The 26,412-nt window shown below is 39.8% G+C and overlaps 1 protein-coding gene and 1 pseudogene across 3 annotated transcripts in view; one reads left to right on the forward strand and one right to left on the reverse strand.

The window, feature by feature from the left end:
- The window catches only part of ARHGEF28 (Rho guanine nucleotide exchange factor 28), a 319,529-nt gene that overhangs the window by 121,397 nt on the left and 171,720 nt on the right, over positions 1-26,412 (reverse strand). For 2 of the 3 annotated variants that reach the window (XM_032278477.1, XM_032278468.1), the window contains exon 9: positions 26,033-26,093. In XM_032278477.1, coding sequence (XP_032134368.1) covers positions 26,033-26,093 — 61 coding nt within the window. Of the gene's footprint in view, positions 1-5,333; positions 5,792-26,032; positions 26,094-26,412 lie in introns of those variants that run through there. The other variant, XM_032278487.1, reaches the window with a different exon arrangement.
- LOC116551898 lies at positions 17,304-17,652 on the forward strand (annotated as a pseudogene).

A 26,412-nucleotide genomic window follows, 5' to 3' on the forward strand; every position in this document is an offset into this window, starting at 1 on the left:
GTAAATTGTAATACTGTCTTCCACCTGCAGAGATTAATGGAGAATGATACCTTGTCCAAGAATTTGAGCAGCCAAAAATAAAGAAAAATTTACTTTCAAAAATTTGGCAAAGTATTTGTTTAACTAAAGGTAGTATTGAGAGTATGCAGTTATGTTGTTTGGCAAAGAGTTTGCAATGGGCCTCTTCTACTCTGCTGACAATGGTAGGCCTCTAGGCAGAGTCTGGAATTGAAATTGCTCTGTATGAGGTTAAACACTCTCTTCATTGAGAGCCAAAGAAATCTTAGCAGGTTATGTCACCTTTAGGAAAATGTTTCTCTTCCTTAATAAGGATTTCTCTAGTGACTTACTCATCCTATGGTATTCAGCTGTCCTTTGGGGAGTTTTTAGACTGAACACAGACACACATATCCACATACATGTATACATCTGATGAAACTTCACAAAAGGGAGGAAGGGAAAGAAGAAAAGACAAGCCCGAGATAAAAGTAAGTCACCTTTAAAAATCATCGTTAACATTTCTAAAATGCCATCATACCTCTACCTAATTATTGTGTCAAGGATTATTTTTTCAGATTAGGTACTTGCCCTCTAAACATTCAATGAGCTCACGAAATAGGCCAAAACAATGGTCTCAGGGTCTTGGGTCTCCACTCCCAGCATACCCAATCTCTCTAACTGTATCTTTTTGTCCAGGACAAACCTGTGAACTTTCCAGGTCACAGTGGAAACCACTCCCAGCCCCTTCTTTTCCCAATTCATCCTGTCTCTACCTCTCCTAAGCCAACCACTCTGTGCTCCAGGCATCTGTGCATCTGTTCCCAACTCCAATCCAACGATGTGTGTAAGTCCTATATGTGTGTATAGGAGGAAGGCATCAAGATGCATAAACAACCCTACAATATTGCTTCTCCAGAGTCTCCCCCTGTCACTTCTCCTAGTAAAGATACACAAAAGAGAGGGAGAAGCTAAGACAGGGAGGCACAATGGTACCTTGTGAACCCAAGTAGCTACCCATTGAAGTTTACCATCCATTACCTCTACTGAGAGGCGATAAAACATACCAGGAAGAACAAAACCACTTGAGTATCCTGGTTCTTGGCCTGGCTCTGCCATTTATTAGCTCTAATTTGTGGCAACACACTTCTCTCTGAGCCTTGGAGTCCCCAGTTAATAAATGAAGGTGACAGTCACATCTAATATACAGGTCTTTTACAAGACAACACATGTAAAAACTACATTATGCATATGTCATTCTTTCATTCCTTCTCCTTCTTTATTCTACCATGATTACCATTCCCTGTGTTTCCTGGTATGACTTTGGGAATAACTGTAAAACTCTCTAAGCTTCAGTTTCTTCACCTCTAAAACAGAGATAATATATGTATTACAGAGTTATTTTGAGACTCACATATCATACATGTAAAGCATGTACTATAGCTTAGTAAAGATTAATAGGATACCATATAAATATTAGTTATTTTTATAATGATTAGAGAAAATTTTTATAATGATTAGAGAAAATAAGCTGTCCAAGGTTGTCAAGCTCTCTGGCATGCATTGCCTTCTTCAGCAACTGTAACCTGGTTTTGCACCAGCAAAAAAAAAAAAAAGAGAGAGAGAGAGAGAGAGAGAGAAACATTTTTCACATTATGTGTCATTGGAGAGGCAACATATGATATGAGCTGGGGAAGGAGAGAATGAGAGAAGTTACACAAGTGGATAAAAGTCATAAGAGAAAGAACATTTCAACATTTCCTGGGGCCTAATTATTTATACTAAAGTACACATTTTAAAGAAATGACAATTATGAAAACCTTGGGTAAAGGTAATGCCTATATTTTCCAATCTTTGATTAATAAGCTATAAATTTCTTGATGGAATCTCCTACTTTAAAAAACAACAAAACAGAAAATCAGGCATTCCTGGAATCCTTGAAGTGGAACAGTAATGGATTCTGGCCCACTCCAATCATTAACCACTGGGCTGCTCATACAGTCAGTCCTAGGGCTGCCTATGAAAGGAACAAGCCAACTCTTGGGAACCCCAGGAGTACATGTTGGGCAGCCTGGTTTTAACTGCTTTCATCATGCTCCGCTCTGGACATGGGTCATTTTCAAAGGCACTGCTTCTAAGTCACATCCTCTTATCTTCTCTCTGAAGGTATGAGGATAAGAAAGTACTAGATACACTTTTTAATTGAAATATGGTATTAGTGGGTTTCCGCTAATGGTATTTTCCTCTTGTTACCAAATCCTTGCTCTAAATTTTCACATCATTCCCTGTACAAGCTAGTAATATGTATGTGTCCACGTTTCTATCAAAAAAAAAATTGTGAAAACTACGACAGAAGGAGATATTAAAACAAAGGAAATATTGACAACGGAGGTCAGGACAAGGAAAAAACAAGAGAGAACATAAGACATGACACTGTTTCTGACCAAATTCAAGAGAGGTTTGCCAACAAGCCAGTAATTCCAAGCCCTCAAAACCACCTTCATGATTTCTCAGGTGACTTGAACCTACATCTGAGAATGATGTTGGTGGTGATTAGAAGGAAGGGAAAAATGATTAAGAAATTCAAGCCACCTTAGTTGTGAAGACTGACAAAAATACTTGTGATATCCTCTAGGTGACAAGAGACCACAGTTCCCAAACTGACCATCAGGCTAAAAAATCAAGTTCCTCGATATTTCTTCCACTATATGGAGGGGGCACATCTGGGTCCTGGGAGATGGGTCCCCAGGTTAAGATCCCTGTAAGCAGAGACAGCATCTGTCAGGGTCATTACTTCACCATACCCTCAAAAACAGTGCCTGGCACCCCCCCCACCCCAGATGCTTGTTGAACATGTGAATAACTCCCCTCACGTCACTGTTGTCCTCATCTGTCAAACGAGAGGATTAGACCAGATCATCTCTAGAGCCCTTTAGGTTCTAAGGATCTGTGGTTCTGGGACTCTGCTAGCTAGCATTATAGCATGACCAAACTTGTGCTTCATAACTAAATCACAATGATTTAACAAAGAACGCAAGTGTGGAACATGGTCTAACAATCCCCACCCCTCTGCTACCAACCTTATTTTCACTCATCTTTTATCAGTGGCAAATAGTTAATCATTTCCATATCCCAGGTACCTGCTTTCACTTGAATCATGTTTAATTTATACATAGCTATGCTATGATTTTCTGTTGCCGCTCATACTGGCCACCCTCCAACTTTGGATTTAAAAGGAGAGCACAATAAATGCATTCCCTACAATTTCAATGGACTCTCAAAGTTCTCCACTGGCCTCCTCATCATCAATCCCATGTCTCTCCACGGTATAAGGCTGCCCAGGCCCCAACAACATTGGGCAACATAAAAACAAAACTAAATAAAGCAGATTAGTCCCCAAATTTAACTGGATTAGAAGTGGCACAGAGATTTGGTGGACTCTACAGAATGGCACCTACCCTCAAGCAGCTCTCAACAGACCAGAGCTAATAATATTCACTCCAAAGTCATAATGACTTTGTGTATCTCCTCTCTGAAAAGCAATTAACTATTTGGGAATAATGTCAAACATACAGAAAAGCTGAAAGAAATCCACTAATTTTTTTTTAAAAAAAGAGAAGCTAAAAGAATAACAGCAGCACAGAATAACAATATATACTATTTACCCAGATTTCTATATTGTTAACATTTTACTCCATTTTCTACAAGCTTATTTTTATAAGCACATGCTTGTGCTCTTGTGTGTGTGTGTGTGTGTGTGTATATATATATATATATATTATATTATATTTACATATATAATATATATATTTGTACCTTGAATAATTTAATGGTAAGTTACATATATCATGGCCCTTTAATATATGACTATATCCACCAAAGATATACAGGCTTTTATGTTGAAATTTTTTTAAGTCTATTCCTTACAACATCTATAAAATCAATAAAATAGAAAAAACAATTTTCTTAGATAAAAAATAAAATTAATTCTTAAAACATTAATTTTAATGTCTTAAAAATAGTATGTTGAATATAAGCTATTAAAGTCTTCAGCGATAGAATTTGAAGGATGGCAGCTAAGCAACATGAAAAATGTGTTCAGGCTGAGTCTTTCTACTAGCCCTAGATGGTAAACACATCTTATTCCTGGAGTTGACCTTCATCTAAGCCAAACAGCAAACAAGCCAAACAAACACTTCTATTTTATTTCAGAAGGAAGGAAGAAGATGCCTGAAGCTAAGCTGGTATGCTGACAACTGCTAGCGTCCATCCTCCTCTGGAAGAGGCAGAGGGTGACAGGGTAAGCCACCCTGCTCCCTAGAACAGGTATGCTCCCGAAGGACGGTGCTGCAGAGGTAACCTGCTTAGAAACACCTTTTCTGCTTGTAAGCTTCTAAAAATGTTTCTTTTCTCTTTAAAATAAAAAACATAACTAGACACGCCCCTACACAAGACAAGAAATGGGAAGGATTAGACACTATCTTATTTTTTTAAGCCTCAGAAGGCAGCAATTATCACCAGCTAAGCCCAGCCAAGGATAGGACAACAGCTTCTCACGGCACCTCTTCTGCGCCCCAACACCAGCTTGCCCCTTTTTCCACGACCCACACTACAACAAGAATGGGTTGCAAGTAAGAGAGAACAAGCAATGTAAACCCATGCCGTTATCAATCATGCTCAGATAAATGGCTCTTATTTTTTCAGCAGTAAAGGATTTTACTTAACTTACTTGACAATTATTTTTAGTAAACTAGTTAATATGTGATTATATTCTCTGAAGATATACAGGCTTTTGTGTTTAAATTATTTTTTTTCAAATCCTTTCCTTATAACACCTATAAAATCAGTAAAATAGTATAAAATAGAAAAATTTTCTTAGTTACAAAATATTTTTCTAAATTACTACACACTTGAAAACTAAAACAAAAGACACAGAAACTGGGTGTGAAACACATGCGTATTCTCTGCAAATCCCACAAAGACTGAACATGTTTAAATCAACAGGACTCTTTATTGTCAAGGTAACTCCACGGCAACTGTGATTAAGTGAATCCAAAACACTTACCTTGTACTAAACTCCTCTTATTTTTTTCTAAAGAAAATTGCACATACATAATAACACCGAGGTAGGTCGATTCAAAATGAAAGGAACATAAGACGAATTAGTAGGTTTGCCTCAGAAACCTATATGTGTCTGTACAGTGAGAGTTTTCTAAAGACACGCATAAACACGCACTACATTGGAAAAACAGCCTGGCCAAGAAACAAGGAAAAGAAAGGTAAGAATAGGATGTCTGGTTTTGCTTGTCAAGGAAAGAAAAGATACTGCAATCTACCTTGTTTAGATGCCCTTCTTCGAATCTTCATTTTGGGAAAGGAAGGCCACGAGTAGTTAAAAGGTGAGTCGGAGTCAGAATCCATCTTTTTGTTTTGGTGAAATCAACAGATGAAACAGCAGAGACTCGGGAAGAACTTGGGGCGTCCCCAGCCAGGAGGCAAGCCTCCCCGTGTGATGTAAAGGGAGGAATGAGACTGGATGAAATAGCTCCTGCACACCGGGGAGGGAAAGGCAATAAATGTTTTGCTTCCTTCGGGCATTCAGGCGTGTAGACAGACAAGGAGGCTGTAAATATTAAAGCCAAACTAGGGAAGGAAAGGAGGGAGAAGGCGGGGGAGCTAAGAGTTTGGCTGAAACAGTGCAGTCCACTTATTCAAAAGGTCATTGGGAGCAAATGAATCATTAACTCCTCTCTTCTGGTTGCTGGAAATGGAAATGAAGAAGGAAGGTAACTGGGAATTAAAAGAGGACTGCCTGTGATTTAAAAAAAAAAAAAAAAAAAAGCCTGCATGAGCCACCCAGTGCCGTGTTAGATAAAGGTTGAGGTTTATGTGTGTGGACAGCCAGAAAGCTTGATCCCCAGGCAAATGAAGGCCAGCAGACTCCAGGAAGAGCTCTTTCCAGAGCAGACTATTCTCTCATGCCATTGGCAGCTTGGGCAGCTTTTCGGATTTAAGAACCAAAACAGCTCTGATAATTCATTTAACAATCCAGTCTCACTGCCCTTTTAATCCTAATGTGGTTGGAAGTTTTCATTTTTATATAGCTTGTACTCATTTCATTAGATTCATACAAAGTTATCTACCACTGTTTAGCACAATTGGGGTATTCCATATTGGTACTGTCACCAAGTTTGGCTGTCAGTTATCAGGATTTTGGCGCCTTTATAGCTCTGATCTAAACTTTCAGTCCATCTCAATAGAGCTGGTGACTAATTTACCACAAACCAACAGTTCTTGCAGTCTCCCTGAACAATTCTCCAGTAATTAGCATTCAGGAGAAGCTCATTATTGCCTCCCCATAAATCGTGGCACTGCTCAAGCTCACTTCTCCGCTGCCTATAGGCACACAAATACGCATGCCCCAAATAAGCCCAAACACAACAGCCAAGATCTGCAGTGGAGAAAAGGATGTCCCAAATGTTATTGGGGAGTCTCTTTTAAGCATTCCTTTTAGTAGAAACAATAGCAAGAAATGTTTTATTTTGCTTTTCGAGGTCATCTGATGTCCAAATAAACTAAAGGACATCGGAAATAATATGAAGATCAAGTCTGCAGATTTAGAAGCTAACAGTATGTGTCTTAATTAACATTCATTTCTTTGCTTCAATTATTTCCTAAATTGTCAGTGCCACACTGTGTAAGAAAACAGCTGTATAGCCTGTTCCATGAAAGCTAATCCTGTCTGATTGGGTAGGGGTTGAGTGAGGGGCATAGGGAGAGCAGGAGAAAGGGGAGAGACCACTTAATTTCAAATTTAAATCAAAATCAGAATAAATAAATCAGTGCTGTTTTTATATAGTTTGTGACCTAAACATACATCTAAAACAAAATATAACTAGAGTATAGTTACAAGGATTGCAATTAAGTAAAAAGAAATATTAATACATTTTCTATTTTGTGGCTTTTTTTTTTTTTTTTTTTGAGACAGAGGCTCACTCTGTTGCCCAGGCTGGAATGCAGTGGCAGTATGTCTGCTCACTGCAACCCCTACCTCCTGGGTTCAGGCAATTCTCCTGCTTCAAACTCCTGAGTAGCTGGTTCTACAGGCATGTACCACCACATCTGGCTAATTTTTGTATTTTTAGTAAAGATGGGGTGTTGCTATGTCAGCCAGGCTGGTCTCGAACTCCTGACCTCAAATGACCCACACATCTTGGCCTCCCAAAGTACTGGGATTACAGGCGTGAACCACCATGCCAAGCCTGTGGCTTTTTATTTGATGAGTAAGTACATATTTTTCTCAACCAGCTGGATATAATTATAAGAACTTTCAGCCCTTCTATCCAGTAAAAGAGTTTTAGTCCATATGGATCTTGAATTAGGAAATATACCAAATCTTGTGGAAGGGTATTACATTCCCTCTCAATTTCAGAGCACAGAACGGTGCCTAGGACGCTGTAGGCAATTGCTGAAAGAATGAATGATTTACAATAATCAGTCTCCCGTGTAAATGACCTTTACCCTGTGGATGAAGAATCTTTACCTTACAACTGATTAAAAACACATGCTTTGACAAAACCATCTATGAGAACTATTATAAAAGGTTTAAAATATAGATTTGTATTTTATTTAGCACAACAGTTGTAAAAAGAACAGTACTTCTGAGTAGAGAAAACTCATTATCCTGAGGCTGCAGAGAACAGTGGGAGTGTGCACAGGTCTATGGCCCTTTGCTGCTTCTAAGTTGTTCGTAGACTAAAGAAAGGGACCTTCCTTAGTGTACACAATCACCAAACCAAAATAGTGTTGGATCAGGAGATATTGTTATTTTTCTTCAGCTGTACTTGCTACCATAAAAGAGTCCTTTGAAATGCAAAACCTCCAACGCAGTTAGAAATACTAAAGTACTCTTGTCTTCTGCTAGGTTTTGAATTTGTCTGATCTTGCTCCTCTAGTTATTTTAATTGTGACAATAGGGTGTCGATTTTAGATCTTTCCTTGCTTCTCATGTGGGCATTTAGTGCTATAAATTTCCCTCTAGACACTGCTTTAATGTGTCCTAGGAATACAACTAACAAGGGACGTGCAGGACCTCTTCAAGGAGAACTACAAACCACTGCTCAAGGAAATAAGAGAGGACACAAACAGATGGAAAAACATTCCATGCTCATGGTTAGGAAGACTCAATATCGTGAAAATGGCCATAGTGCCCAAAGTAATTTATAGATTCAATGCTATCCCCATCAAGCTACCATTGACCTTCTTCATGGAACTGGAAAAAACTACCTTAAACTTCATATGGAACCAAAAAAGAGCCTGCACAGCCAAGACTATTCTAAGAAAAAAAAAAAAAAAAAACCCAAAGCTGGAGGCATCACGCTACCTGACTTCAAACTACACTACAAGGCTACAGTAATCAAAACAGCATGGTACTGGTACCAAAACAGAGATATAGACAATGGAACAGAACAGAGGCCCTGGAGGCAGCACCGCAAATCTACAATAACCTGATCTTTGACAAACCTGACAAAAACAAGCAATGGGGAAAGGATTCCCTGTTTAATAAATGGTGTTGGGAAAACTGGCTAGCCATGTGTAGAAAGCTGAAACTGGATCCCTTCCTTACACCTTATACAAAAATTAACTCCAGATGGACTAAAAATTTGAACATAATACCTAACACCATAAAAACCCTAGAAGAAAACCTAGGCAATACCATTCAGGACATAGGCATGGGCAAAGACTTCATGACTAAAACACCAAAAGCAATGGCAACAAAAGCCAAAATAGGCAAATGAGATATTAAACTAAAGAACTTCTGCACAGCAAAAGAAACAATCATTAGAGTGAATCAGCAACCAACAGAATGGGAAAAAAATTTTGCAATCTACCCATCTGACAAAGGGCTAATATCCAGTATCTACAAAGAACTTAAACAAATTTACAAGAAAAAAATAAACAACCCCATCAAAAAGTGGGTGAAGGATATGAACAGACACATTTCAAAAGAAGACATTTATGCAGCCAACCAACACGAAAAAAAGCTCATCATCACTGGTCATTAGAGAAATGCAAATCAAAACCACATTGAGATATCATCTCAGGCCAGTTAGAATGGCAATCATTAAAAAATCTGGAAACAACAGATGCTGGAGAGGTTGTGGAGAAATAGGAACACTTCAACACTGTTGGTGGGAGTAGAAATTAGTTCAACCATTGTAGAAGACAGTATGGCAATCCTTCAAGGATCTAGAAATAGAAATACCATTTGACCCAGTAATCCCATTACTGGGTATATACCCAAAGGATTATAAATCATTCTGTTATAAAGACACATGCACATGTATGTTCATGTGGCACTGTTTACAATAGCAAAGACTTGGAACCAACCCAAATGCCTATCAATGATAGACTGGATAAAGAGAATGTGGCACATATGAAATACTATGAAATACTATGCAGCCATAAAAAAGGATGAGTTCACATCATTTGCGGGGACATGGATGAAGCTGGAAACTATCATTCTCAGCAAACTGACACAAGAACAGAAAACCAAACACCACATGTTCTCACTCCTAAGTAGACATTGAACAATGAGAACACATGGACACAGGGAGGGGAACATCATACGCCAGGGCCTGTTGGGGGTGGAGAGGCTAGGGAAGAGATAGGGGGTGAGGAGACTGGGGAGGGATAACATTAGGAGAAATACCTAATGTAGGTGTCGGGGGATGGATGCAGCAAACCACCATGGCATGTGTATTCCTATGTAACAATCTGCACATGTACCCCAGAACTTAAAGTATATTTATAAAAATTAAAAAAAAAGAAAAGAAAAGAAATACTAAAGTCCTCATCCTGAATTGGTGGGAGTGGTTTTTGTAGCTCCTTGCTATACAACCCATGCTAAACCTATACTATACTATGCCCTTAACTAAAGGTATAAGAATATTATACTTCTTACAGTTGACTGATGCTATGGGAAAGAGGGAGACATGTTTGTTACTAAATTACAAACGGAACAAAAGTAATGCAATATATAGGGTCTCCCTAACTTGTTTTCTTAAGTTGGTCAAAATGTGAGAAAGTGTTCAGAAGGTTACAAATGTAGAGAAAGCAGAGTAGGGAGCAGGATTTCTCAGAGGCATCAGAATGGAGGTAGGGGCCTGGAGAAAAACTGTTCATTTTAAATGCATATGATGAGATTCCTATCCAAGAATGTGTTGAATCAATCTCTCTGAGGGTGGCCCAGGAGTCTGCAATGATTCACAACAAGCACCACCCCTATCCCAAGCAATCCTCATGCCTATGGAAGTTTTAGAGTCACTCGACTAGGAGGTAGATAAACCCCACATCAGCAAGTTGCTAGAACAGGCTGTTCCTCCTGTTACTACCAGCAACAGCGCAGAAGAACTTCAGGGCAATGCAGACAGAGAGAGAGAGATGAAAAGCCTGCATAGAAAGTATTTCTATTAGTTGAGATGCCAGACAGATTCATCCGAATCTAATTGTCCCGAATGCAGTCCTTGTTGACCAATTACGTATCAAGTGATTCTTGATGTCAAAATTATTTTGAAATAGTACTGAACTACCTAACGAATACATGTGAGACGCCCAACCGATATATGTGAAAACACCTCAGATATCAAAAGAAGGGACTTCCCAGTGTCCTCATTTGCTTTACCATTTCAGTGTTTTTTGAAGAATAAAATGATTTATACTGACCAGCCATGAACAGTTAACATACAACTAGAAAGTGAAGTCAAAAACACTGTTTGCACAGCCCTTTTTATTTTTAGGCCAGCTTACTTACTTCCTTGTTCACCAACACATTTCTTCTAAATGTGGGTCATTTATCCTCCTGTTTTCTACAGTAATTGAAGTCAGTTTTTTTTCCCCATTTCATCAATATACTCTCATTTAAATTAATTCAAGATGTTATTTACATCTCATTCATATTCAACAGGTGACTATTACTGGCTAATTGCAATTACGGTCAGCAGAATTCAATGGCATATCCCCCAAGCCACCCTTTCATCATGTATCATACAACCATTACCATGTAAGAGTATGAATGATTTCACAGAAGATACCTTCACCTGAATGTGTCTTCTTTAATTATAAAATTCATCACGTAGAAAAGAACTTCCATGAGGTTATAATTATTCAGGGAAGATGCTGCTGCCTTAAAGTTTCAACTTTCTTTTTTTTTTTTTTTTTTTTTTTTGAGACGGAGTTTCGCTCTTGTTACCCAGGCTGGAGTGCAATGGCGCGATCTTGGCTCACCGCAACCTCCGCCTCCTGGGTTCAGGCAATTCTCCTGCCTCAGCCTCCCGAGTAGCCGGGACTACAGGCAAGCGCCACCATGCCCAGCTAATTTTTTGTATTTTTAGTAGAGACGGGGTTTCACCATGTTGACCAGGATGGTCTCAATCTCTTGACCTCATGATCCAACCACCTCGGCCTCCCAAAGTGCTGGGATTACAGGTGTGAGCCACCGCGCCCGGCCAAGTTTCAGCTTTCTAAAAGACTCACCTAGAAAGGAGACTTTTCTTGATCCTCGTTTAGACATTAGCCTGCCTTTCAACCTTGATGAAATTAAGTCTCAAAGAAGTATTTACATTTTGATTTGAATTACAGTATTTGTAGTTTTCTCATCTTCCAGTAGGACCCAAAATTCTTTGTGGGCAAGAACTGTGTCTTACTCACATTTTTTAAAATATACATTTTATTGCATTTTAGGTTTTGGAGTACATGTGAAGAACATGCAAGATTGTTGCATAGGTACACACATGGCAATGTGGTTTACTGCCTTCCTCCCCATCACCTATATCTAGCATTTCTCCCCATGCCATCCCTCCCCAACTCCCCATCCCCTGCTGTCCCTCCCCTAGTTCCCCCACCACAGACACTAGTGTGTGATGCTCCCCTCCCTGTGTCCATGTGTTCTCTTTGTTCAACACCAGCCTATGAGTGAGAACATTCAGTGTTTGATTTTCTGGTCTTGTGTCAGTTTGCTGAGAATGATGGTTTCCAGGTTCATCCATGTCCCTACAAAGGACACGAACTCATCATTTTTTATGGCTGCATAGTATTCCATGGCTTATATGTGCCACATTTTCCCTGTCCAGTCTATCATTGATAGGCATTTGGGTTGGTTCCAAGTCTTTGCTACTGTAAACAGTGCTGCAATGAACCAACATCATCCTGATACCAAAACCTGGCAAAGACTCAGCAAGAAAAGAAAACTTCAGGCCAATATCCATGATTGGATACTTACATTTTTAATGTACAACAAGCTAAAAAGAAAAATCATTAATTTGGGAGACATATATATCTGGGCTCAAATAATGGCTCCATCACTTAGTTAGGGGCCCTAACCAAGTCATTCACATTTTCTAAACCTTAGTTGTCTCATGAAATGGAATCATAACACCTGTAATTTAAATGGTTATTGTGAGGATCCAATGAGATTATAACAGTGAAGAACTTAAGTAAATTTTCAACAAGCTTTAAATGTGAATGTAAATAAAGTTTCCCTTTCATATATTACTCTTCTACATTATAGACACTGAAACAATTTTTTTTTTTTTTTTTTTTTGAGACAGAGTCTCTATCACCCAGGATGGAGTGCAGTCATGTGATCTTGGCTCACTGCAACCTCCGCCATCCAGGCTCAAGCAATTCTCCTGTCTCCTCAGCTTCCCAAGTAGCTGGGATTACAAAGCATGCACCATGGCCAGGCTGGTCTTGAACTCCTGACCAAAAGTGATCTGCCTGCCATGGCCCACCAAAGTGCTGGGATTATAGTCATGAGCCACGGCTCCCAGCCACTGAAATAGTCTCAATTTGACTCTCAGGAGTAATTGTTTGATTTTCAAAACTGAGACAAGGCAATGTGCAAAGAAGTTCCAAGAAAATCATACCAATACAGAAAAAAGAGGAGGGGAAGAAGGGAGGGGAAGAAGTGAAGGGGCTCGAAGAGGAAGATTTGCTTTACTTCTCTACTTCATTGTTAAGTCACCAAGACACCACAGTTTTCAATATTACTAGACGTAGTTCCTAGAAAGTCATAAAAAATCCAGATAAAAGGAAGCAAGGCCTCTGAGGCTAGGATAAGCCTTTCCTGGATAACTTGAGCCAGTGCAGTGACAATTTAATGTATGCTTCATCAAATGCAGCCTCAACTTCTATCCTAAGGTGAAAATCAGGGATGAATAAAGACTTCCTCAAAATCCCTTTAGAAGCTACCATGTCATCTCTCTGCAAGCTCAACACAAGCAGTTCTTCTGCGGAGCTAACTGCGGTCAGGCACCAGGTGAAACAGGCAATTTTCACAGGGAGGCTATGTTGTACAGAAAATGAAGATCTTTGTGAGCATGGCTCTCACCCTTGTGCCAAGACGCTGTCACTCTGAGAAGCATGGTAGGAACAGCACATTCACATCTGCAGTGTCACACTCACCATAGACTTTATCCTCTCAAAGTCAAATGATGAGTGCAGCCACCCTTAGCTATGAATTATTATTTTCCTCCCTACCTCCCCTCCCTGCTTTCTATTTTTTACAGAGCCCATAAAATTGAATTCACATAAAATAGACATGAATTGGGAGCCTGGTACAACCACTGTTGTCATAAATTGGAATCACATGATGCCACTGTCTATAATGCCATCTTGCTTAAAACAAAATGTTTTAATTTCTTATCTATCACTATTACCTTTATTTATTTGAACAACAACAAAAAATCTATATGCATCTGCAGAGGTTCTGATGTGGTCTTTACATCCCCTATTCTCTAAGGAGAAAAAAATGAATACCACATAGAAGCCCAGCAAGAAGAAATTACTCATATTATGACATATGTCTACATGTAATAAGAAAACAAGAAAATACTCAACACACCTCAGGGCAGGAAAATAGTAATAATTATAATACATTATTAATAAATATTAATATTAATAAAAATTAATAATAGATTTCCTGACTGAAGCAACATGTCAAATAATTATATTGTCAAAGCTTCCACCACCAATGGTTAATATTGCTACAGATGTAAGTTCTACCTAGATGATTATCTTAAGAAAAAGAACAAACAACAGGAAACTTTGGTGAAGCTCTTTTTGTTTTAAATGCTAAAGTTTCTGAGCATAACCTGAAAGGAAAGAATTAGGGCAAATGTGCTCAGTGGTTCTGAATAATAAATTATGAAGAATTTTGAATTTATCTTGTAGAGGCAGCACAAAGAGTGGATGTGGGGGGCCCTGGATGTGGGAGAAGCAAAAATAACAGCCCCAAGTCTGGACAGAGGAGGGACGCAGGGATAGGGAAGTGCCTGATGTACCCTAAGGAGAAGAAATCCCTCCTAGAAGGAAGAACCCATGGACTTCAGGAGAGCAGCATCTAACTAATAATGTTCCATTCCAATTTTCCCAAACCTTCCAAGAAAACATCTTGCATGCTATAGACTTGTTCACAGACTTATCAATTTTAAAATTAAAGTTTAACTGACTATAGATTTTATATTGTCATCCACATGTAAATAAGTTAACTATGAAGTATCAAATGAGCAAAGAGTTTAATAATTACATTTATTTAAGCTGTAAATTCCATAGATCTGAAGCTAAAATTCACATAAAATATGATAGATAAAACTCACTTAAAAAAAAAAAAAGGGCAGGCTCATCTTATATATGCTTCTAGGGTGTGGTTCCTTCTAGAGACTCCTAACTGACAGATCAAGAAAACATATATATGTATCCTAACCTATGTATATACACATATATACAAAATATTTCTATATTCAACTGTGTGTATCTGTATTAGCTAAACAGGAGTGCATGTTGATATCTATAACTCGAATCTGTTACCACATGGATCACTCTAGCCTCTTCCCCCCACTTATCTGTAAGCACCCATTCCAAAAGAGAGAAACCTGGCAGCTACTAGCTGCAATCCATTTACTTAATTGTGAAATACATGTAGAGTGGTATCAAAATTCTTAACCTTTTTGCCTGTGAGAAAAAAAAAAAACTGTATCAACTAGAGGACAGTGCTTATTGTACAGTTTCTTTTGCCTTTATTCTTATAGACTCTACTCATTTCCAAAGTTAATAGATCTGCACCTCCCCCTACTATACCCAAAATTCCCTTTGGTAAGGTTATTTCACACTTTTCTTTTTTGAGACAGAGTCTCACTCTGTCGCCAGGCTGGAGTGCAACGGGGTAATCTCGGCTCACTGCAACCTCCACCTCCCCAGTTCAAGCAATTTTCCTGCCTCAGCCTCCCAGGTAGCTGGGATTACAGGCACCCGCCACCATGCCCAGCTAATTTTTCTATTTTTAGTAGAGATGAGGTTTCACCATGCTGGCCAGGATGATCTGGATCTCCTGACCTGACCTCGTGATCTGCCCTCCTTGGCCTCCCAAAATTGCATACATTTTTAATACAGCTAGATTGTTTTGTCACATTCTGCATTCCATCCTAGGATACTCCAACCTCAAAGTTTTCTTAAATTTGCATACATTAAGGTTTACTCTGTGCACTCTAATGTTCTGTGGGTTTGATAAATGCATAGTGTCGTGTATCTACAATTCAAGAATCAAAGAACACTTTCACCACCCGAAAAAAAAAAATACATACAATGTTGGTGGTAGGTGAAAAGGATACAAGAGCCAACTAAAAGAGTTCCCAGCTACCAAAAATGGAACACTATGACAACAAATAAAGTAGTATTCGATTATTACCCAAAGTGCAAAATAAATATCCATGACTCTATATAGACATAAATAAATGACTGAATAAGTAATGGGGGGAACAGACAAATTTCTCATGTAGAAGAATTCCAAGTAATTTCTGTAGCTATCACACCCGCAAGGATACCACACCCACAAGGATACAGATTAACTCCCAACTTTTTCTTTATGTGTGGGCTACACACAGTGTGGAAAGAGAGGTGAAAAGAATAACTTTACAGTGGAGAAACCAGACCAACGCTCCCGCGGCCAGGTGATCAAGGTCAACATCAACAGTGACAAAGAACTCTGTTAGTATGTACCTTTTATATGGTGTGATGAAAACAGCACTTTACCTTTGGGTCTTCTTCCCCAAACCCACAATTCTCAGTATAATGATGAAAAAAAAAAAAAAATCAGAAAACCCCAATTAAGGGACATTCTACAAAATTCCTGACTAGTATTTATTAATGGCAACTTGATCCGAATAGGATCCTGGAATAGAAAACAGAAACCAGGTAAAAAGTAAGGAATTGAAATAAAGCCTATTTTATAGGCTTACATACTTTAAAACTTAAAAAAAAAAAAAAAAAAACTTTAAAAATACTTAAAAAATAAATAAAACTTTAAAAGTAAAGTTTATTTTGAAAAATTTAAAGAATGGGAGCAACAAGTACAGAATCTATATTCACTAAATGTTTGTGGAACTAATGCTGAAAGAATGTTTGCATTTATATTCAGATACATAGAATTCAAGTCCTGCATTCAGCTCCATTGATTTCGCTTAAGTTCTTACTATGTGAAGTTGCCGTGTAACTCTGTAACTCTGAGGAAACTAACTGAAGTATACTGAAAATAGTTCTGATTCAGTATGGAAAAAAAACAGTGTCTCCGTGGGGTTAATAAGATCTCAAGAGTGGACCCCCTGAGAGGTTTCCATTTGTCACCTGGGTGGAAGATAAATTCATCTCAGTTAGATGGGCTGAAATTTCATTGGCAGACAAATCTCAAGAACCTGGATAAAACTACCTAGCTCATTCCAAGTTTTCTCAAGCTCTGGACACCTTCGATTTGACTTTTTTCTTTTTTTTGAGACATTGTCTCACTCTGTCACCCAGGCTGGAGTGCGGTGGTGCAATAATTGCTCACTGCAGCCTTGACCTTCTGGGCTCAAGCCATCCTCCCACCTCAACCTCCTGAGTAGCTAGGACCATAGGCACATTCCATGCCCAGCTAATTGAAAAAAAAAATTTTTCTGTAGAGACGGGATCTCACTATGTTGCCCAAGTTGGTCTTGACCTTATGAGCTCAGGTGATCCTCCCACCTTGGCCTCCCAAAGTGCAGGTGTGAGCCACTACACCCAGCCCAACTTAACTCTTAATTCTGATTTTCTGTTATTTTAAAATATTATGAAGAAACAACAGACTGCTTCCTAGTGGGTCTCCTGTTTGACCTCTGATTGTATCTTTCCTCCCTATACTTTAGTGACACATCTTCAGTAAAGCCTCATAATGTAAAGAATAAATTCTGACAGCAGTGGCAGTGGTGGTGGCTCAGGCACATAGAGTCACCATGATTCTTCAGAAGCACTTCAGGTTTTCCTCTGTCATTCGGTCAGTAGTCTCACTCAATTTGTAGAGAACCATTGGTGTTACGGCAGTGGCATTTAACAAGGAACTTTATCCCATACAGAAACTCTTCATGGACAAGACTGTAAATACAAATCTAAGTGACAGGGATCCGGAGGACCTGCTGATACTGGCCCAGAGCACCAGCAAGAGCTGGAGAGTGAGCTTCTAAAGCTTAAAGCAGACAGGAATACGTTACTTAATTTCAAATTCGAAGATCCTAAATTTGAAATCATCAAAAAACCCCAGTCCTGAAGAAATAAAATAAAATTAATCTGGTATTGGGAGGCCAAGGCGGGTGGATCACGAGGTCAAGAGATCAAGACCATCCTGGTCAACATGGTGAAACCCCGTCTTTATGAAAAATACAAAAATTAGCCAGGTGTGGTGGCACATGCCTGTAGTCCCAGGTACTCAGGAGGCTGAGGCAGGAGAATTGCTTGAACCCGGGAGGCGGAGGTTGTGGTGTGCGGAGATCATGCAACTGCACTCCAGCCTGGGTAACAAGAGCGAAACTCCGTCTCAGAAAAAAAAAAAAAATTCTGGTAATTTGTCATGAATTTGTTGCACAGCTAATCAGAAGTATCAGAGTAAGTATACATTTCATAAATATCAAATGTTCTTTTAATTCTGATTCCAAGTCAATTATTTGGTGAAGTTGCAGGAAGAAAAGAATAAATTTTGTTGGCCTTCTTGCCCATTCTTCAAGTATGGGGCCATGTTTCGTTAAAATGTCCTTTAAATTAGCCACTCTAAAAGGCAAAGCAAATTGTACTAATAAATTGTTATAACTTGTGTGCTTGGCATGAAAGCTAACCAGAATCTTAATTGCCCTAAAGTCCCATCCAAAAAATTGGCCACTGGATACTCAGTATGAAACAAGCCTACACACACAGACACACACACGCACATACTTACACTGCAATCAAGCTGCTGCCCAATGATCCCTTTGTGAATGTAATTCTTTTTTAAATGCTTGTATACACAGGTATTCTGAAGGGTTTCAACACAAGAAAAGGGGAAGAAATCCCCTAATGTTATCATTTTAACTACCATTTCCAGAATATATTTCATATTTTTCATTTGTTTCATGTTTTATAAATTGTCATTTTCTTAAGAATTTCTACTTGTTTGAAGTTTATTATCTAATCATTTGATTGAAATATCAAAATGAAGGAATCTTTAGGAATGGAATACGTGAAATGTGCTTAGTCACTAAGCTGGTTTATTTGGGGTCAAGGATCTTATTCCAGAGAAGGAAAATTTAGAGCTGAGAGAAAGTACTGCCACTTTTCCCTCCCTTATTACACTTCAGAAAGTTGGCTTGTAAAATGAAAGAAAAGGGTAATTTAGAATGTACTAGAGGTAGGTTGGTACTGATGGCACACATCAGGGGTCCTGGTAACGTCCTTCAGACATTGGTGTAAACATCAACCCACTCTCTTCATCCCATACTGTACACTTTAAAGTCCAACAAATGAGCCTGTGACAGCAAATTACAGTCACTTGATTCTTCTTAATGTTCAAAAATAATTAACTTTTAAAGGTTTAATCATCTCATAAGCTGAGTGGTTGTAAAATTTTTTCAACACTTTCTTCCCCAAAGTTTTCCCATTTCCCACAGATCTGTGATCTCGCAGGTGATAATCACTGAAAATCTGTGAACCTAATAACAGTGGACTTTCATTAATTCCTTTTGTAATTAGTTAAGATAAAAGTAGAACTCTGTTTATCTAATACCCCAAAATTTTGAAAACCCAGTACGTTAGGGGTGATTTCAGCTCTGCTGAGCTCTCTCAGGGATCTCTGACTGTGGTTCTCAACCTTGGTTTTGAAACCTCAACAACCACAGTAAGAAAATTTCCTTGAAGTGAACAAAAGGAATACAATTTGAGTCAGAATTTATACAAATAACTTTGCCTTCCCAATGGTCTTCTTGGCATATTTCATTGTCTCCAGCCCCTTTACTTCAAAATGATTCACTGGTAAGCTACAGTTTGTGGTAGAGATAACCTCCAACTCCCCAAAAAAAGAGAGAGAAAAAAAAAAGGAATCCACAGAAGCTCTATAGCCTGGGACTTAGAGAGAGATATGCCAAAAATTAGGCCTGAAAATTCTATTCTAAACATGTGTCTCAGAAGAGTTCTAACCCCGCCCATGTTCATGCAACATTCTTGAGGTTTCAGCCTAGATACACAGGCGTTATTAAATAACAGCCAAGAGGGTCAGCATCCACTCGCAGGATCACAGCTCCTAAGATGCCATACTTAAGATCCTCTTTAAAAGCACCTCAAAATGTTATTTTCACAGGCGGCTTAAAAGTGCCATTTTATAATAATACTTTTAATCTAAGAACTTTTAGTTAATCTAAGAACTTTTGGTTAATATAAGAAGAGAAACTAACCTAATTAGTTCTACTTATCTGGTTGTTTGCCAATCTAGCACTATTGACGGCACCACCCCCCCAGCTCACCACTAGCACCCACAGGCCTGGACTCTCCCACATATGCCCACAAATGGAGATCCTGAAAACCTGTATTATACTCCCCCTAACATTCTGTTTAGAAGGACTGTTTCTTTGGTTATTCCAATCATTTCCTACCAGTTTCCTTTTCCTGATGTTTTTCCTTTCGGGGTGTGGGGAGGCTTTGTTTCTCTCTCTTGGTCTTGTCTACAGTCATGAAAGGGCTTTGTCTTCTTGGGAAAGAAATGTGAACTTCATATCCTACTGCTTGTTTCTGTCTGTTTCTGCTTCCTTCTCTTCCCAACTGGCCTCTAGATGGGTTTTTCTTTCTTTTTTCTGTTTTGTTTTTTGGCATGAAGTCGGGTTTCCTTCCATATCCAGCTTTCGTTCATCTGTCCCCAGTGCCCACCCTCCCAGTCCCAATACCCACCAAAAGGTTTTCTTTTCCTCATCTTACATATTAGTAACAAACAATAATAGCAATGAAGTAGCCCAAAGTATTTAAGAATAGCTGTGATTTGAGGCCCCGAACGTACTGATTAGATCACTCTATAAAATTAACAATGCGCATTATAAAAAAGGGAGTTGGGAGGAAATAAATACTTGTGCTGAGGAGCCACAACATTTTCCCTTTTTTCTTATAAAAGTAATGCACGTGCTTTATAAAAACAAACAAAAACAAACATACGGCATCGTTTTAAGTTACTTTCTAAAATGGAGCTTACTTATGGAATATGTCAAATGAATAACACAGGACATGAATTATCTTGTTTTCACAATTACAGCTGCGTAAAAAAGAAAGGCATGCACAAGAAAGAATGCTGGTGGGAAATACACCCAAATTTAATAGTAACTGCCTTTGGGTGGGGAAATTATAGGGATTTTTTTCTACTCTTTCTAAAATTCCCAATTCTACTGGGAACATTTATTACTTCTATAATTATAGAAGACTAAAATAAATTTTTCCAAGAGGCTTATTTTGCAAGATACTATGCTTAGTATCTTTTCGGGCACTTGCACCAAGCCCACTCTCTACCAGCCAGACCTGGAACAGTAGATGAGGCACTGCTGCATGCCTAGAGCTTCAAGGTACTGAGTCTCTCCAAGCCAAAAGGTGGATGCCAGCCAATGCCATCCTCATGTCCCTATCACCTATAGGGAGTGTCTCTAACTCCCTATCACCTTCCCTCACAGGAAAAGTCAAAACACGCTCACATAGTTCCTGTTTTGACATGTCAGTTTCACCAACCCATCATTTTTTTCCATCCAAATAGTCATAAGATATTCAGCTTTAGCCAAATAAATTTCATGTCATCTTTCATCAAATGCAGACCGTGAGTGATAAATTATTGCCGGAAAATCAGCTTCAGTATGAGTGTCACCACATCTGGTCTGTCACCCACAACCTCCCTCACTTTGACATATTATTTGATGAAAGAACAGAAACATCATGTTCCAGGAGCTTCTGTAATTTCCTTGAGACACTGGCACTATGGTTTCACAGTCCTCAAGGAGAAACTTAACTTTTAACTGGATATCTTAATTTCTTTCTTTTTTTTTTTTTTTTTGGAGACAGAGTCTCACTCTATGGCCAGACTGGAATGCAGTGGCTCAAACTCGGCTCCCTGCAACCTCTGCCTCCTGGGTTCAAGAGATTCTCCGGCCTCAGCCTCCCGAGTAGCTGGGACTACAGGCACATGCCACCACGCCCAGCTAATTTTTGTATTTTTAGTAGAGATGAGGTTTCACTATGTTGGCCAGATGGTCTCGATCTCTTGACTTCGTGATCCGCCCGCCTCAGCCTCCCAAAGTGCTGGGATTACAGGCGTGAGCCACTGCCCCTGGCTGATATCTTAATTTCTAACCAAAGCCATACAGCTTTATTTTTTTAGATTCAACCTCTTAAAAGTAGAGCTTGCAAGACAGCATCTAATCAAGCCATTTGCAGCTTTGCTAATTCAGTGCTGGTTTATGCATCTTTGTTTGCAATTGGGATTCCAGTTTTACAGCTGAGACTCCCCATCTTCTACATTTCCCACAGGCTGTCCGCTTGTTCCTCAAGATGTTCACTCTCCTTCTCCTCAGCATAACATTTGCTGCTGCCCAAAGGTTTCATTTGGCTCAAGTAAACGGCACTAAATGTGATTAAGAGATAGGATCCAAATTTTAAGCAGTTCCTATTTCTTTTTTTCTTTTTCTTTTCTTTGAGATGGAGTCTCGCTCTGTTGCCCAGGCTGGAGTGCAATGAATGGCACAATGTCAGCTCACTGCAACCTCCGCCTCCCTGGTTCAAGCCATTCTCTTGCCTCAGCCTCTTGAGTAGCTGGGACTACAGGCATGCACCACCACGCCTGGCTAATTTTTGTATTTTTAGTAGAGGTGGGGTTTCGCCAGTTTGGCCAGGTTGGTCTCGAACTCCTGAACTCAAGTGATCCACCCGCCTTGGCCGCCTAAAATGCTGGGATTACAGGCGTGAGCCACCGAGCCCGGCCAGATCCTATTTCTTAATCACATTTCATGCCATTTATTTGAGCCAAGTAAATCCTTTTTGTCTTATTTTTTGGTATTTCATTTCATCTACCTTCTTTTCTGCTGTTTCCTTCAAATGCTTTGCCATCTTTTCCCATCCTACCTGCCTAGAATATGAAGGAGTCCTACTCTGTACTATGACAGCAACAGAAGCAGATCTTAGCCCTTCAATTGATGATTCTCTCCTTCAACAAAATGCCAACCCCTTACAGCATCTGCAGAGAATGGGGCCATAACTCCTGCATTTGGCATAAATGTCAGCTCCTCACAGAGGTAGTTCTGAGTCCCTGGCTAGGATGAGCTTGCCAGTTGTTACCTGCCGGAGACATTTCTCCACCCATCATTTTCAGTGTATAAACTAATGGTAAGTGTGATTCTTGATGCTCTGAAAGGGCAATAAAACATCGCAAAGGATGGGTATAAAAAAATAGAAAGAATGAATAAGGCGTACTATTTGACAGCACAATAGGGTGATTATACTCAATAACAACTTAATCTGTACATTTTAAAATAACTTAAAGAGTGTAATTGGATTGTTTGTAACTCAAAAGTTTCATGCTTGAGGGGAATGGATACCCCATTCCCCATGATGTGCTTATTTTGTATTGCATGCCTGTATCCAAACATCTCATATACCCTACAAATATATATATTTCCCATGTACAAAAACTTTAAAAAATTAGAAAACAAATAAATAAATAAAACGCTTCTAGGCTGGGCCCGGTGGCTCACACCTGTAATCCCAGCACTTTGGGAGGCCGAGGCCGGTGGATTGCCTGAGGTCAGAAGTTCGAGATCAACCTGGTCAACATGGTGAAACCCCATCTCTACTAAAAATACAAAAATTAGGTGGGCGTGGTGGTACATGCCTGTAATCCCAGCTACTCAGGAGACTGAGGCAGGAGGATCGCTTGAACCAAGGAGGTGGAGGTTGTAATGAGCTGAGATTGTGCCACTGCACTCCGGCCTAGGTGGCAAGAATGAGACTTTGTCTAAAAACAAATAAACAAAAAAAATACTTCTAGAAGGAAAAAGAAAACACCACTACAAAGGGAACTTACTCTGTTTTGCCCCTCCCAGTACAATAAAATTAGATAATGAAAAATCCAATTCCTCAGTCACACGTCACATGCTCAACAGACGTAGGTGGTCACAGGCTACTACACTGGAGAGAACAGCTAGAGAACGTGTGCATCAGCACAGGGCACCACTGGAACAGCACTGTGCCATCTGTGAGGCCACACCCACCTCACACCATTCTGAACGATACAGTCAGCAAAGACTTACACATCTATTTATCAGCATTTATCGTGTGTTTATCCCACACTGTTTATCAGCATTTCCTCAGAGATTGGGCAGAATAAAGCACTTACAAAATAACAAAGGAAGCCAGGCGCAGTGGCTCATGACTACAATCCCAGCACTTTGGGAAGCCGAGGTGGGTGGGTCACCTGAGGTCAGGAGTTTGACAGTGAAACCCCACCTCTACCAAAAATACAAAAATTAGCTGGGCATGGTGATGGGCGCCTGTAGTCCCAGCTACTCAGGAGGCTGAGGCAGGAGAAGTGCTTGTACCCAGGAGGCAGAAGTTGCAGTGAGCCAAGATGGCGCCATTGCATGCCAGCCTGGGCAACAGAGCAAAACTCCATGTCAAACAATAAAAAATAAAAATAACAAATAACAAAAGAATATTGAAGTGGCCTCCAGGGAGAGCCACGTCCTATTCCAGATTGCGTCTGACCATCTGACTATTGTTCACAGCTTGCTATCCCCTTCTCTGTCTCAGGTTCTTTGAAAATCTGTTATCATTTCCTTTGCAAAAAGTCAGGGGACTTTATTAATTCAAAAAGTTTAAAGGAACCGAAAAGCAAATGCTAGCACAATAAACATTCATCCATGATCCTTTTCATAAATTACTGGATTAAAGTTGTACTCATTTGTGTCTCTCAAATCCTTCACAGACAGAATGATGTTACTGACAAAACGCTCAGGTCAAACTACTACAATTTCCATAGCACGTGTCTTCTTGCTCACAAGCATACACGTTTGAAACTAGAGTGAGTTTTTAAAACCTGAAATTAAGATTATCCCAATGTTTAATACTTTTAGCTGCCAATCTTCCTCCCCCAGCAATTCGTCTTAGTAAACATTCTTCAAAGCTAACATTCCCGGAAGCATGATGCAATTTGTAGCTGAGACATCCTGTGTGTGTGAGCAACAGCTACAGCCCTGACATCAGTGTCCCATGACAGCCATCTATACAGAGATGTTTGCTTTCTTTTTGCCTTCTTCTTCCCCTCTTCTGTAAGTAAATTATTACTCTTACCTTAAATAGCAAAAATATTAAGGGCATGTATATTGCTTACTGCGGGTCTAAATTTCTCTTCCAATTTCAGTAGAGCCACGTGCAGCAATATCCTGCAAGCCACCTCTGGCACGTGGCCAAGCTCCTAGCAACACCATCAACCAACACGGCGGGTGCTTCCTCCTTGCTCTGCTCTACGCAGCATGATTTCCAAACTGTTGTAACTGCTCTGTCGCGTGTCGGCGCAGCATACTAACCACACTCCCCCGGCCTCCAGGGTGCCCCATGCACATGTGGGCTCACGGTGACTCTCTGGGTCATCCACCCTCTCCATTAGTCTCACACTGGGCAGTGATTTGGTTTTTCCTGATTGCACTTCAGCTTGAGCCCTCAGTCACCACCATCACCAACACCTCACCCCTTGCAGTTTCTAAGGCTGTCCTGCCCACTTGTGCCTTCCAGGTGTGTGAGCCATCTCAGCTTCATAGAGCCTGAGGAAGCAAACTGGGAAGGTTCATGCCCACTGCCTCTCACTTGTCAGCCCCAGAGGTCTTCATAGACCAGCCAGGTCCCCAAACTCAGCCTCTGCTGATAGCTCAGCCTATGTCTTCAAACCCCGCATCAGCTTCATTGTGCTCTATTCACCTCTGAGTAACTTAGGATATAGGTCTAGGGCCCAAATTAAACTTGAAGAAGTAGTACCTGGGAGGAGATTTAGGAAGGTATCCTCAGGGAGTTGTGAAATAGAATATTTATAAGCAGATGGGAATTCCCAGGCTCCAAGGGAGGAAATACCTCCACCTTGCCGAGGGTAGAGGAACACCTGGTTCCTCTGAAAGGACACTCACATCAGACTCAAATCCCAGAACAAGCATCTGGTCTTTTCCTGAGCTCAGCAGGGTAGGTCACATAGGCTTAGCTCCAAAGGAATCCCACCAGGTATCAAAACGGGATATTAGTAAGCTTAGAGATTCTAGGGGCAGGTGGAATGAAGTTATAAATTGCAGTTCCACCACCTACTCTCCACTAGTGGTTCAATTGCTTCACCCGAACCTCAAACTGGTAGTGCCTACTTCATAGGAATAACAAGGAAACACAGGAAAAGTCCAGAGCCAGCTTCTGAATCAGAGTAAAACTGTTCAGGAAAAGCTTTGATTGCCTTGTTTTTTAGATTGTAAATGGAGTCTCAACCTCTAGAGTCATTGTATTACCAATGATCTCACAAAGAAAATTTATAAGGATGGGTTTCAGGAAATAGGTAAGATTCCCAGGAAGCAAGTACATTTATGTTAAAATGTACTTGCTTCTTGTCCACTCTATACCTGTATCTGGGATGCCCTATGAGTATAGGTAAAAGCAATATTTCAGAACATACCCAAATCAAGGCTGTGCTGGTCTTCATGTTCATTCTGTTGAACCATGAGGCTTTTGTCACACTGAAAAAGATAAAGTCCAGTGGGTTTTTTAAAAATTACATATATGACCTTGTGATCCGCCCGCCTCGGCCTCCCAAAGTGCTGGAATTACAGGTGTGAGCTACCGCGCCCGGCCAGATTTACTCTTATAATCACCTTGTTGGCAAATATCTATAGACATCAAACTTCAAGCAGAAATTTGTTTTGCAGAATGTATTCAGTCATCTCGCACATACAACTACAACTCAGAAAGATAGTTAGGTTTGGTTATAAAGACTAGGGATTACAATTTTGATAAAGAAAATGGGGCTGGGCACGGTGGCTCACGCCTGTAATCCCA

The sequence above is a fragment of the Sapajus apella genome, unplaced genomic scaffold, assembly GCF_009761245.1.
Source record: "Sapajus apella isolate SASKATOON/1434 unplaced genomic scaffold, GSC_monkey_1.0 scaffold1, whole genome shotgun sequence".
Lineage (NCBI taxonomy): Eukaryota > Metazoa > Chordata > Mammalia > Primates > Cebidae > Sapajus > Sapajus apella.